Source organism: Corvus brachyrhynchos, unplaced genomic scaffold (genome assembly GCF_000691975.1).
Source record: "Corvus brachyrhynchos isolate BGI_N302 unplaced genomic scaffold, ASM69197v1 scaffold48, whole genome shotgun sequence".
Lineage (NCBI taxonomy): Eukaryota > Metazoa > Chordata > Aves > Passeriformes > Corvidae > Corvus > Corvus brachyrhynchos.
The window spans coordinates 3902500-3916628 of NW_008240027.1; the positions used below are offsets into that span (position 1 = coordinate 3902500).

General features: G+C 51.5%; 1 protein-coding gene across 1 annotated transcript in view; it reads left to right on the top strand.

Annotated features, from left to right (window-relative positions):
- HECTD3 (HECT domain E3 ubiquitin protein ligase 3) overlaps positions 1–9332 on the top strand; it is a 15790-nt gene extending 6458 nt beyond the window's left edge. The window contains 21 exon segments of the mRNA XM_008640864.2: positions 4–41; positions 423–515; positions 781–916; positions 1357–1472; positions 1733–1846; positions 2217–2299; positions 2681–2846; positions 3315–3396; positions 4282–4464; positions 4997–5049; positions 5367–5431; positions 5866–5969; positions 6300–6419; positions 6761–6850; positions 7197–7271; positions 7274–7426; positions 7815–7944; positions 8341–8415; positions 8611–8692; positions 8812–8883; positions 9136–9332. Of these exon segments, the coding sequence (XP_008639086.1) occupies positions 4–41; positions 423–515; positions 781–916; positions 1357–1472; positions 1733–1846; positions 2217–2299; positions 2681–2846; positions 3315–3396; positions 4282–4464; positions 4997–5049; positions 5367–5431; positions 5866–5969; positions 6300–6419; positions 6761–6850; positions 7197–7271; positions 7274–7426; positions 7815–7944; positions 8341–8415; positions 8611–8692; positions 8812–8883; positions 9136–9220 (2115 nt within the window). The 3' untranslated portion in view covers positions 9221–9332.
- Positions 9333–14129: the final 4797 nt, after the last annotated feature.

Here is a 14129-nt window from a genome sequence, read left to right on the forward strand (position 1 = left end):
CAGCAGCAGCTGTTTGGGGTGGACTACAAACCCGTCATCAGGTACGGGGCCGCCGCGGTGTCCCGCTGGGTCCCCGGGAGCGCGGAGGTGCTCGCCCCTATACGGGCTCGGGATGCTGCCCCACGGCCCCTCCTGCCTTGGGCTGGGGAACCCCCGGCCTGCTTGGACAGGTTTCATGGAAGTGAGGCAAGAAGGATGCCGGATGTGGAGTGAACCGAGTTTGGCTCGGGCACTGTGCTTGTCACATGCCCATCAGGGTGTGGAAGGAGTAGATATGGTTGGAAAGGAAAGGGCAGCGGATGATGCTGGAGGCGATGGAGGATGGAGCACGGTGGGGTCTTAAACCCAAATCTTCCCCTTACAGCTACTCCTCGATCACCAGCTTCTTGTTCCTCATTCCTTCCACTTCTCCGTTGTTTCAGATGGGAACAGGTGGTGGATCTGACATACTCCCTGCGCCTTGGAGCAAAGCCCAGACCCATGGAGCAGGATGAAGCCGCAGTAGAGAAGCTTCGGTATGAACTGTGTCCTGGCTTCTGCTATGGTGGGGGACAAGCTGCTCTCTCTCTCTGGCTGCCCAGACAGCCGTCTCCTGCAGACATGGGGGAGAGGGGGTAAGACAGGCAACTCTGTCTTCCTAAGCATATCTAGCACAGTCTTGTCCTAGATATGCCTGCAAAAAGCAGTAAACAGAGCAAGACAATGTGGACCTCCCTTTTTTCTCCCATTAGCCTGGCTACCTCTGGCTCTCCAGACCCAGTAATCTCTTTTCCCTGCTAGGTTTGTGCCCCCAACATGGACTTACGAATGTGATGAAGACCTGGTACATTTCCTGTATGACCACATTGGGAAGGAGGATGAGAACTTGGGCAGCGTTAAGCAGTACGTGGACAGCATCGATGTCTCGTCCTACACGGTGGGTTAAAGGGATGAGGCTGCATCAGCCCCACTGTGCTGTGGGGCTGGAGAGCATGGATAGTGCTTGCTGTGCTGCTCTTGCCTGGACTGGACTCTGAGGATATGGGAAAAGAGCCTGGGGAACATCATGCAGCATGCTGTGCAATGTAACCCCTGGAATGACAGTGTTTTGAGAAGCCAATACTAATATTAGCTGCTAAGCTGATTTTGGGGCGGGTTTGATACTCTGTGCTGTGTGTGTGAGACCCCAGAGCACCTCAGAAGGTCAGCCCCAGTGTCCTATGTGCTCTGCGCTCCCAGTGTCTACCCACAGCCCAGCAAGGGGAACGAGCCAATGTGACGTCCTCTGACACTAAGATTCATGATAAAAATAACCACTAAAGAGAAGTTAATCGTACCCCCATCTGATCTTTCTTTCATTCACTTCCCCTCTTCCAGGAGGATTTCAATGTGTCATGCCTGACCGACAGCCATGCTGACACATACTGGGAGAGTGATGGATCCCAGGGCCAGCACTGGGTGCGGCTCAACATGAAGAAAGGCACCATTGTCAAGTGAGTCATCTCTGCTGTACATGCTAGCTTGTGACTGGGGCAAGCTTTGCCTCTCCCTCTCTGCCTGAGTGTCATGGCCCAAATTTGCCCTGTGCTCCCTGCCCCTCAGCCCTTACTCTTGCTCTGGGCTTGAAGGGGTCTTAGCATTGTCACAGGTATCTGGGAATCCCAGCTTGGTAACAGTGTGACCAGGTGATGAGGGGGAGTAGTGATAGGTGTTCAGATGCAGTTGCCTTCTCATGTCCTGCTTCCTTTTGCAGGAAGTTGCTGCTGACAGTGGATACCACTGATGAGAACTTCATGCCCAAGCGGGTCGCTGTGTATGGGGGCGAGGGGGACAATCTGAAGAAACTGAATGACGTCGGCATTGATGAGTGAGTGTGTGGAGGTGCACAAAGTGTCATGGCTCTTGCAGGGGCCCAAGGTGCTGAACACTGGCCTTAAGCAGTCATGCAGCACCAGCCAGGCTCTCTGGGATGCAGGTTCACTCTGCCCAAAATGGCATGGTCCAGTCGTCAGGGCTCTCCTGATTCGATTGTGGGACACATCAGAATCATGGTACCTGAACCGAAGTCACCAGGAGGTTCAGGCATTCACCTGTGTTGTAAGCAATCGGTCTGAGTTCTTGCCATAGGCTCCCATTTCAAAGGATGCAAACCCTCTTCCCTTACAAGTGTCTGAGTGGATTTTGGCAAGAAGAGTGAGGGAGCAGCCCATCAGTCCTCATCTGTGCTGTGTTTACAGGAGCTATATTGGGGATGTGTGCATCCTTGAGGACATGACAACACACCTGCCTGTCATCGAGATCAGGATTGTGGAGTGCAGAGGTAGGGCTGGCTCTTGTGGCCCCATCCATAATGCACCTGTAAGATACTGTACACTAAGGGTTTATTCTGTGACTTGTACTTCTTCTCCGTGTGGGCTGTTTTAGATGAGATGCAAAAGAACCATGGGAAACTCCTGGGAGATCTGAAGTTTTGCAGGTTCTCAGCTTTCATCCTATCTTTCTCTGCCTTCAGTTGTTTAATTCTTTTTTTCCTGTATGCCCCGCTTCTTCTTCACAGAGGTATTTGAGGCTTTTGGTGCCCAGCCCCAGAGCTTGTGGAGCTGGTACATTCCTACTGTTTCTGCTTAATAGACTTCCCCCACTTTATTTAAGGCTTTCTTTCTTGTGATCTTAGCGTATCATCCATGGTCTTCCTTGGCAGATGATGGGATTGATGTTCGTATCCGAGGCATCAAAATCAAATCCTCCCGGCAGAGGGACTTGGGGCTCAGTGCTGACATGTTCCAGTTGCCCAATTTGGTGCGTTACCCTCGCCTGGAAGGGACTGACCCTGACCTGCTGTACCGACGGGCTGTGCTCATTCAAAGGTACTGTGTGGAGGGCAGCAGACAGGTGCTTTTGCCTGCAGGGATTGATGCCATCTCCAGCATGTACATGACTGGAAGCTGTAAAACTGTGACACTTCCCTTGAGACAGACATCCTGGACACTGGAGAAAATAGCAGTCATTTGGGAACAAAGTGAGCTCTCTAGGGTAGCTCCCCTATGCTTTCAGAGGAGATCTGTAGCTCAGGTTCACAGTGTCTTGTGTGTCAAAAGCACAACATATCTGTGCAGTGTGGGGGGCAGGTACATGCAGAGTGTGTTGTGAAGGGTGCAAGATCCCTTCAGTGCAGGGAGTGGGAATTAAGTACCAAAGACTCCATGATGTAAAAAACTGTGCTGGGTTTGGTTTGGATCAGTTATTCTGCTTGTGTTCAGGGGTGTGTGGTCTGGAATAGACTTGTGCAGATCCCCATCGCTCCTTGTTGCAATACCTTCTTCTTTGGGATTTAGGTTCATCAAGCTCTTGGACAGTGTCCTGCATCACTTGGTGCCAGCCTGGGACCACACTGTTGGCACATTCAGCAAACTCAAGGTGAACAGTTGGCTCTATGTCTCGTTGGGGCCTCAGTCTGGCAGGATGATGATGCTCGGGCTGTGGCAAGGGAGGCAGCTGGAGAGAAATACCTGTCTGAGCTCAGGTCATTAACACTGTGGAAGGTGACATTGTTTATTTTCCTGCTAAACTGGTGATGTGGAAGCATGTAGCTGTGGGCTAACAAGTGGACTCAAACCAGAGCATTTCACACTCAAAGGGACTTGGACCATAGCAGCACTGGGCATGCAAGCTGGACGCACATCCCCTCCGAGATCTCAGCCCAGGACACTCTGCTCCTGCACTTCCTGCCAGCAGCTTTGAGCTGGCTTGTCCAAACGTCAAGGCTTTTATCAGTAACATTTTTCCTGGCTTTAATAAGCTTTTGCTTTTCATCCTTTGCATAGTGCTGAGTTCATCCCTCCAGTTGTCTGTTTTCCTTACATCCTCTCCAAGAATACACATGCTGGATTTTTTTGGGATAGACCCATTCTGTGTGTTTCCAGGCCTAGTGTCAGAAAGCACTGTAATTCCTGTGCCTGGTCAACATGTGACCCAAAGCATTTGAGGATTCTTGTTTGTTTAGAGGAGCTGGCTTTGATTACAACTAAAAGGGATAGTAAGATCAGTGTTCTGGTAAGAGTGAGGGTAAAGGAGAGTCTAAGCAATACTGGAGTGTGAGCATCAGATGACAGCTGGTGGATTGAGGGCTGAGCTTGTTATCTGCCTTAAGCCAGAATGCAGAGTCTTTCAGAGGCAGAGGGGGAGCAAATACTGTCAATGAGAATGTGTCTGTGTGGGAAGGCCCTGGGAGAGGGGGAAACCTGGAGGTGCAATGGCTTCATCAGGAAGCAGGTGACATGTTTTGTGCATCCCTGTTGGCAGCACATCAAGCAGTTCTTGCTGCTGTCCAAGAAGCGCACAGCTCTCATTACCCAGTGTCTGAAGGATTCAGAGACCAGCAAGCCCAACTTTATGCCAAGGCTCTACATTAACCGACGCCTGGCCATGGAGCACCGGGACAACCCTGCCCTGGACCCCAGCTGCAAGAATGCTGTCTTCACCCAGGTACTGTCCCTCCTGCAAGGGTCCCTGCTGCTCTGGGGAGAGTGGGGCATCCCAAAATCAAAATGATCTGCATAAAGATGGGTGGAAGGGACAGCTTGGACCTGGAGATAGCCCAAGCCTTCAAGGCCTCTTCACATGACTCACAGGCTCCATAATTACATGTGCTGATGGTCCCATATCCAGGAATAACATCCAGGAGGGATTTGGGATCTCTGAGTTGAAATCTGTACTCTGTCCTGGATACTCTCTGTGGCATGTTGTTAATGGAGAGTGTAGCAATCTTGTTGCACTGAAAAGGCAGCAAAGAATTCTTGTGTGACAACAGTCAAGTAGCTGCATACAAGTCCTGTGTTGTGGTTTTACAGCAGTGCTGATCTTCCTGTGTGCATTCTCTCCCCACTTCCGAGACATCTGGGGTTCTGTGTGTGCACAAGCACCCCAAACTGCTGTGAGGCTTGGTGTACCTGCCTTCACCTGGCACTAGTTCCCCTGTAGAGGGGATACCAACCTTGATTGTCTCTGCTTGTTGCAGGTATATGAAGGCCTGAAACCCTCAGACAAGTTTGAAAAGCCTCTAGATTACAGGTAAGGAGTGTCTGGGCGAGGGAAGGCACCATGCAGTGTTGGGAGCTATGTCCTGTCACAGCAGGGTGTTTGGGAAGCCTACGTCCTATATTCTGGAGAGGGTTTTGTAGGACAGGAGCCAGCTCAGCCATGGGATCAGGGCCCATTCCCCAAGGTGTCACCTTCCTACTGAGGATGCAGCTGTCTCTGGAGATTGAGATCTTGTCCTGCTTTGAGGCCAGGCTGCTCCACCGTAGTCCCTTGGTGTTCCTGCTGTGCCTGTCCCAGCACCTCCTTGGCTTTGAGCAGCACCTCAGGCGATGCCTGGTTCTCCACAGGTGGCCGTTGCGTTATGACCAGTGGTGGGAGTGCAAATTTATCGCAGAGGGCATCATCGACCAAGGTAGGGGCTGCGGGGGGCCAGGGCTCCTCTGGAGCAGTCGGGGGTTGATGAGGTGACTGTTGCTCTAGGGGCTCTTGTTTGGTCCCAGTGTTAATTCCCATGGAGGAGAGAGGAAAGGCAGGTTGCCTTGTCCTGCCACCCCTGGTTATGTCCCAGATAAGGAGTGCTGTTTGGTGGGAGGTGGACTAAACCTCCATTAGTCACTAACAGCAGTTTTACCAGTGCCGTTGACCCTTCTGGCTGTTCTCCACAGGCCAAGCAGTGATGTTATTTCTCCTGTCTTACTTTTTCCAGTGCCATAAGGCTCTAACAGAAGCCTTCTGCTCAATCCAGGCCCAGGTTGGGCCAGAATTCCTCATCTTTGCTCCATATCTCTGAGGATCAGCACATGGGGAGTTCACATCACTAAAAATGCCCTTCTTTTGGGATTGCAGGTGGTGGTTTTCGGGACAGCCTGGCGGACATGTCAGAGGAGCTGTGCCCCAGCTCAGCAGACACCCCCGTGCCTCTGCCCTTCTTTGTGCGCACGTCCAACCAGGTGCTGTGTATCGGGATGTTTGGGGCAAACCCTTGCATGCCTGGCAATGCAGTGTTGTCCCTGTCCCCTTGCATGCCAGGGACATACCTACTTCTGCGAGTCCAGAGCTTTTCTTTGTGAGGGGTGGGTAGTTTGCTTTGTGGCATTTCATTTTAGAATATGCTGACAAGTGCCTGGATACTGGTCTCTCACTGGGAATACTGCCAAGGGGGATGGGGGGTTTAGCCCACTTCTGCTGTGAGAAGTGCCCAGGGGCATGGCAGGAGTGATCTGTGGTGTTTCATGCTGTGCTGAAATTATGACTTGGAGTTTTGCCTCCCACTCCTGCAGGGTAACGGCACTGGAGAAGCCAGGGACATGTATGTCCCCAACCCCTCCTGTAAGGACTTCCCAAAGTATGAGTGGATCGGGCAGATCATGGGAGCAGCTCTGAGGGGCAAGGAGTTTCTGGTAAGTTTTCAACCCTGTCCTTGTGAGGAGATTTGCTGCAAAGGGAGTTGTTAGCTCTCTTCTGCAGCCTGTCCCAGCAGGAGCATGGGAAAGCTCTGTGGTCACACACTGGGACAAGAGGTATTTGGGGCCAAGAAGTTTGAAGAACTCACAGCCTAAGTTTTGGGGGATGCTGCTGAGAGCTTGGGAGATAGTGTCTGGTCTTTACTCAGCTACAATGAGCTCTGCATGTGGAGGAGGAAGTAGGGAAGATCCTTTGTGTCTGCATTGTTGAGTCCTATCTCCATCTTTGGGATGTCTCATTTTGACACAAATTCAATAAAATCTCTGGTTTTCTTCAGGTCCTGGCTCTTCCTGGCTTTGTATGGAAACAATTAACAGGGGAAGAGGTCAGCTGGAGCAAAGACTTCCCTGCTGTGGACTCAGTGTTGGTGAGGAGGACTCGGAGGCTGTGCCTATGCTATTCCTTGTGGCACTCAGCAAGGCAGTGATTTGTGTCCCTGTCCTCAAGTACTGGCTTCCTCCTATGATATGTCAAATAAACACAACAAAGGGCAACTTTTAGCTGTAGGACGCACCAAATGCTGTTATAGAGGTACAGCCATGCTGACTGCTGCTTCAAGCATGCAATGGCCCAGGGTCTGCTAAACAGCGTTAGGGCAGCATATCCCATGTTGTGTCACTGTCACTTGTCCGGGAAGGGAGAACATGAGGACTTGGGCACATCACTGCTCACTGGCCATCTCTCTAACATGCACTTACTTGGGGCCTGGACAGGTGAAGCTGCTGGAGGTGATGGAAGTCATGGACAAAGACACCTTTGAGTTCAAATTTGGGAAAGAGCTGACCTACACGCCAAAAAAAAACTGACCGACACGACAGTGCTGAGTGACCAGCGCATGGTGGAGCTGATCCCCAACGGCAGCAACACCGCTGTGCGCTACGAGGACCGCAAGGAGTTCATCCGCCTGGTGCAAAAGGCTCGGCTGGAGGAGAGCAAGGAGCAGGTAACACTGTCCCACCATGTGGGTGGTCATTGGCTCCCAGAGACATGCCCACAGCCTGTTTCTGGTAAAATGCACCATGGTTAGTGTCCCTGTGCTCATTAGGGCAATGGTATCCAACCCTTTCGGTGATGTCCTGGAGCCTATGGAGTTGTTGAGAAGCAAAGTGGCTTTAGTAGCATGGGTGATAGGGAGTTTTACTCACGGCTCTGACGCAGGCTTTCTGAATGATCAGGGATGCAACTCTCTGGGATTGTGTCCCCTTTCTTCAGGTTCCTTGGAGCATGTGCTGAGCAGTCACATGGCTTGAATCCAGAAGAGTCCCTAGGCTCAACCATGAGTCCGGGAAATGGGCAAGACATGCTGCTTACCTGTCTTGTCTCCTTTTCAGATCATGGCCATGCAGGCTGGGCTGCTGAAGGTGGTACCCCAAGCTGTTCTTGACCTCCTTACATGGCAGGAGCTGGAAAAAAAGGTCTGTGGAGACCCTGAAGTCACAGTTGATGCCCTGAAGAGGCTCAGTAAGTGAAGGGCTTTGCTGAAAACTCTCTTCCTGAAAACAAGACTGTCTTCTGTCTGTGCTGGCACAAGAAGTGTGCGAGGCCTCTTACAATGAGAATATGGGCCTGTGTACTTCTTGCCTTTAGCTGGGTGCTGATGGGGGTAGGAGTGTCCCTTGACTCCATGCTGGGCCTCAGAGTAGAGGCTGGGGCATCCCTGTGCCACCAGTATCTGAGCCCCTGTGGAGCCGAGATGCGTATCTGGCTGTGCTCCCTGGGAGGGGCCTGACTATGTATGTTGCTTGGACCTTGGGGTCTATGTGGTCACATCCTGCAGGCACCCAGGGGTTTCTTTCTGCACTGCCAAAGAGGGAGGAGCTCAGATCTTTATTAAACTCCTTTTCTGTATCCTGACAGCCCGGTTTGAGGACTTTGAGCCACAGGACACCCGTGTTCAGTACTTCTGGGAAGCACTCAACAACTTCACCAATGGTGAGCAATTTGCTCTGTCCCTGCATATCTTGTGCCATGACAGCTCCTGTCTGCTGGCTGGGAGGCAAACCACTCAAGGAAAGCAAGGAGCTAGGCTGAAGGGACTGCTTGCTAATGCTGGAGATACCTGAAAGCGGCTGTACTGCGTCTCACATCCCTCTAGGGTTTGCTGATGTCTTTGCTTTTCCTTCACAGAGGATCGCAGCCGCTTCCTCAGATTTGTCACTGGCAGAAGCCGCCTTCCAGCACGGATCTACATCTATCCAGACAAGATGGGGTAAGTCCATTCTTCTGTACGCTGCAAGGCTAACAGATCCCACACCACAGGGGTGTGTTGTCTGGGCTCCCCACCTTGCTGGCCTGCTGGTTCTAACCAGTCTGTCACCTTCTCCACAGCTCAGAGACAACAGACGCTTTGCCAGAGTCATCCACCTGCTCCAGCACTCTCTTCTTGCCCAACTATGCCACGTAAGTTTTGGTGCTTCCCTGTGTCTGGGGGACTCTGTGTCTGGGCTCTCTTCTTAACCTTGGAGCTGACCCATGAGGCCCCATCACTTTGCCACACTTATGTCCCCTGCCTGTCCCACGTGGCTGCTGGGTTTCTCTGAGCCCCTGGTGAAGCATATCCTCCATTTCAGAAAACATCTTGTCCTCTCAACTGGCCAATGCAGCAATGGCAGCTCCTCCTTATATTTTTTTTTTCCTTCCTGCCATCCCTAGAGCCAAGGTATGTGAAGAGAAGTTGCGCTATGCTGCCTATAACTGCGTGGCCATTGACACAGATATGAGTCCGTGGGAAGAGTGATGTCACAGCCTGACCAAGCAGCATGGATAATTGTTCAAGAAAACCATGCAGTGGGAAGAGTTCCCTTGTCCCCACGGGATGTGTATATATAATAAATATATAGATGTGTGAAGCCTGGCTCCTGACAGTGAACATGGAGGGTTGGGTATTCAGCAGGGTGGGACCTAGCTTGGATTGTACATGTGGTTGTGGTGATGGAACCCTGGCCAAGCTCTCATGTATCAGAAGGGTCTGGTAGGCTTTTGTAATGAGTTTCTTCTCCACGTCTTCTTGTAGCTCCACAATGCTCGCTCCTGCCAGGCTGCACTCTGCTCAAACAAAAGTGGGGTAAGGAGATAAAGTTGCACAGCAGCTTACAGCACAGGACAGAGAACTGAGAGCTGCTGCTGAGACTGTGGGGTGGCCAAGATGCTCAGTGTGTCCTGACCACACTCCTTTGCCTTGTTCCTGCTCTCACATGAGGTCAATGGAAATTAGATCATTCATCTAGGATTAAGAAGAATGGGGCAGGCTGGTGGTAGGTGCTGCAGGGGTGCCTTTGGCCACCAGGTGTCACAACAGACCTGCACAGCAGGACTATGGGTGCTTCCAAAGGGACTCCCACGTTTCTACATTACACAAAATCTGAGTTCCTGTGGTTCCTGGCACCTCTTGTACAGCAGTGACTGCTGGGGAAGCTGCTCCCTCACAGTGGGTGGGAGCTGTCTGCTTCCCTTTTGTTCTTTTAGTTCTGCATCCAGCATGCTGGTGGCCTGGCAGCTGTTCTCCCAGGCTCTTTGAGCTTCAGTTTACCCCTGAAAGCCAGTATTACAACTAATTTATTCTAGTTCTCGTGGAGATCTGCCCTCAGGGCCAAGTTCATCTTCCAGACTGCAGAGGTTAAAGCAGTAGGAGGCATGGCAGTGCCAGGCTCTGCTCCCTTCCCCCGTCCGTGGGAAGGGACATGGAGGTTTCAGGTGAGCAGGAAAAGTGTTTGCCCTAGGGCAGTGTAGAAACTGGGTACCAAGAGCTGGAGGTCCTTGAGCAGATGGACATGTGCTGTGTGAGTGAGGAGTGGGCAATGAAACCTGTACAACTTCTTGGAAACATTTGTGGATCTTCCCAGCTCTGGGCAGGGCTAGTCATTGCCTAGCACTGGGAGCTACTAGATGTTAGTCTACATTTATACCCCCAGTTCCATCTTCAGCGTGTGTGGTCTGTTGGACCACCACTACTGTGAGTCACAGAGTCACTGGGGCTGATGCTGTGTGTTAAGATTTATCCTGTCTTAATGTTTCATGGCTTTTTCTCCTCTGGTGAAGGAGTCTATCATCCAGAAATTGCTTGCAGTTGTAAACAAAGTCCTTCCCTTCACAAGTTTCTTTTGAAATGTGTATTCCCAGATCTGCCAAGGAAGGTTGTTGCTAATAGGGATGTAGGACCAGGGAGGAGTATGTGCTGCCATCTCCTGCTTTGTGGTGAATGGAGAGAGCACAGGGTGAATGGGGAAGCTGTTTATGGCAGCCCTTGCCTGCAGCAGGGCCTTCCATGCTCAGCTGGGTGGGTGGGAAGTCCTGTCTGCTGGAGGAGGTCTTTTGTAAATCCTAGAGTTGTCTCAGAATTGATCTCTGTGGCTTTGTGGCTGATTCCAACCACCAGTGTGGACAGGAACAGGAGCAGAGCCAGTGTGATACTTTTCCGTGCTGGTGGCTGAGTCACTTCCTAGGGTGTCTGTTTTACATGGGCATGAGTAAGCTGGTGAAAGGACTTTGATCTGCTGGTTTGTCCTCAGGAGTGTTGAGGAAGAAGGCTGCAGCAGCAAGCTAGGATTTAAAATGAGCCATCTGAAAAGGGACTGACATTGGGATGGAATTCATACTGCTTTTTCCAACCTTGCCCACCTGCCTCTACAGGAGATCAGCAGGAGATCACATTATTTACTGAGCAGAATTAGAAGCAGCAATAAGATAGACTCCTCTATTGCTGGGCAGGGGTTGGCTGGCAAGTGGTTCAGGGTGGGATGGATATGATGGCCCTAGTCTTTGGTGGAGGGTGAGCTGATGTCACCAGTGGGAATGGGCAGGTTAGGAGCCATCTAGGGCTGCTTGGGTTGATCAGCTGTGGGGGAGCAAACAACTCTGGCTCCCCTGCCCTTGGAAGCAACTGCAGCTGACGGAGGGTAACAGGTGTGTATACAGGGGTGTATACCTAGAACAGCTCAGGTTTCTCACTGAAATGTATTTAGACAGCTCTGTTCTCTCTCATTATCCACGTACACAGCCCCAGCCTTCAATGATGAGGAGAGAGTTGCTGTGCAAGGCAATGCTGAGATCAGAACCTGGCTGAAATGGTGGGACCCTTCCCTAGAAGCATCATGGCACCTCTATCTTTGGAGATGCTCAAGACTTGGTGTACAGCCCTGGGACCTGTGATCAAACTTCCAGTCTCATTCTGCTGGCTTGAGATCCAGGTCCTCCCTAATCTGAAGCAGTTGATGACTGTGGAATTATCAACTAGTTTTTCCCATATTTCCCACATTTCTCTGTTCTTTTTCCAGCAAGGCCTTTTAGCACCTGAGGTCTTATTTCCTGCCACTGAGTGCTGCCCAGGGGCTTGCTGGAACTCTGGGGAAAGGATCTAGCTGATGACAGGGATTTTTGTTTAAAAAATACTTGTAGTAACAGGACCCTGGCCCTAGCAGAAGGGATCACCCAGGACGGTCTGGATTTAACTCCTACAAGCATACTGAGAAAAACATTTTTTTACCATATAAACCATTGTTTTACTGTCTTATTTTGTGTTATCACCATATATATGTTGGAGAATTGCACTAGTTGCTGCTGTGGTGGTATACTGGGGTGGAGAGACCTGTGAAAGCCCTTCCAGTAGGAGGAGAAGCCCATTGCAGCAGTGAGATTGTTTGGTGCATGGTCAGAGGGTCTGGAAAAACATGGCTGCTATGGAATGATGCCAGGATAATGCACAGATTGTGCTGTTAAGTTTGCTGTGCAAAGGTAAGCTGGGAGGGGGGAGCTGGGAGCTGGCCCGGATCTCCTCTGTGTGGTCCTCTCTCATCTGCAATGTTTTAAAGCCAATCACAAACTGAATTTCTGCTCAACTCTGGCCAATCTCAGGGGCCCAAAATAGGTGTTATGTCAGTGCTGGGTCACGTTTCTTCTCTGATCTCTAAAGCTGTGGGTAGGAACTGTCTCCTATCATGTTTGACAAGGCACAAATCAAGTACCCCTGCCCTTGACTCCTGCTGCAGGTGGCCTGGGGTGAGAGACGTCCTGAGCATCAGGATCCAGGAGCTGTGCATCCTCACCCCAACAACCAGACTCAAGTCAGTGGGGATTGATTTTCAAGCCAGTGCCATCCTAAGGAAGGTGCTGGTGTCTCTGTGGTGCTGCAGAGCATCTCTGTGTGCCAGAGCTGCAGCTCTACAGGGTGGGTAGGGCTGAGCTGGGGGAAGGACATGGCTCCATGTAACCACCTGATCTCTCCTGCCTTCAACTTGCTGGATTGTCATAGAATAGTTTCGGGTGATTAATAACGCACACGTAGTCTAGCTGTTCTTGTTATTCCACTACTGCCCTGGCGTATGACAAACTCTAAGTAGTTTGACAGGTTCTGTCTGTCCCTACCTCATGTAGGATCTAAAATAAAATGAATGAATTTAACTGCTCCTGGCGTTCCTGATGATTTCTCTGGTCTGGCAGGGGCTCCTGTGTCCTTCTGTTGGATTAAATAGTGCATGTGACACCTGGGGACATGGTTTAGTGATAAACATGGCAGTGCTGGGTTAACACTTGGACTCCATGAACTTGGAGGTCTTTTCCAACCTAAATGCTTCTGTGATTCTAAACAGCAATGAAGACTGGTGGTGTGAGAGGCAGGCAGTGAAGCAGAAATTGGCCCTGTCGCCTTGCACACAAAGTAGTGGCACCGAGGTGACTCAGAGTATTAACTGGCTCAACCCTTTCCAGCAGCTCTGCAAACCAGTGGTACAGGGTGACGTGGCTGCAGAGGGCAGGCCCAGGACCATCCTGGCTGTGGTTACTGCAGGTAAGAGCAGGGCCAAAGTCTGCATTTCTTCTGCACCGTGGTTCACAGCAAGGCAGGTGCCCATTGCTGCGGTGAGGCACAGTCGCACCTGTTCAATAGATAACACTGCAGGGATGCACAGCTGTTGGATCTCTCTGCACCATGCCTTTGCAGGCAGGGATGGAACTGGACTCTGACCTGCCAGGAGCACAGGCAGGCACCAGAGGGGTGTGGAGACCTTTGAGCTCTGCCAGCCTGCTTGTTTCATGATCCCTCAACTCAGCCCTTTGTGCCCAACCTGAAAAAATTAAGGTAGTGTGGGGTGGAGCTGAGTTGCTCTCTGCCACCGCCTTGCTGTGGTATGCAACAAGCAGACATGACATGGGGTGACAAGCTGCCAGTGTTTGGGGGTGGGGGGGAGGGAATTGGGTGCTGCTGGGTGTCATGGCCTCACTCCTGCTGCCAGGATGCCTCTGCTGGCTGGGATAAAGCTGTGCAGGGAAGCTTGTTCCCCTCTCCAGCAAGTGCTTGGAGCACCTCCACCTGCTGCAGGCCTGCCCAGGGCAGGGATATGCCAGCCAGAAGCTGGCTCTCCCATACCAGGATTCCCACTCACCTCTTTCTCCTATCCATGCTGGAGATGTAGCCCTGTGCTCTAACGCCACAGGACTCCCTCCCTGCTTGTAGGAATGCAGGCAATGACAGAGATGTTGGAGGCCGGGAGGGAGCAGAGTCCTAAGCCACAGGGCAAGGGGATGCCTGTGACCCGGTCAGCTCCTGCCGGATACTGAAGTGAGCGTAACAGAGTCACATCTTGGCAAGGGGGGCCCGGAGCTGGAGAGCGGAGCAACTGCTGCCCGAGAGGGTTGAAGAAGCGCTGGGGCGT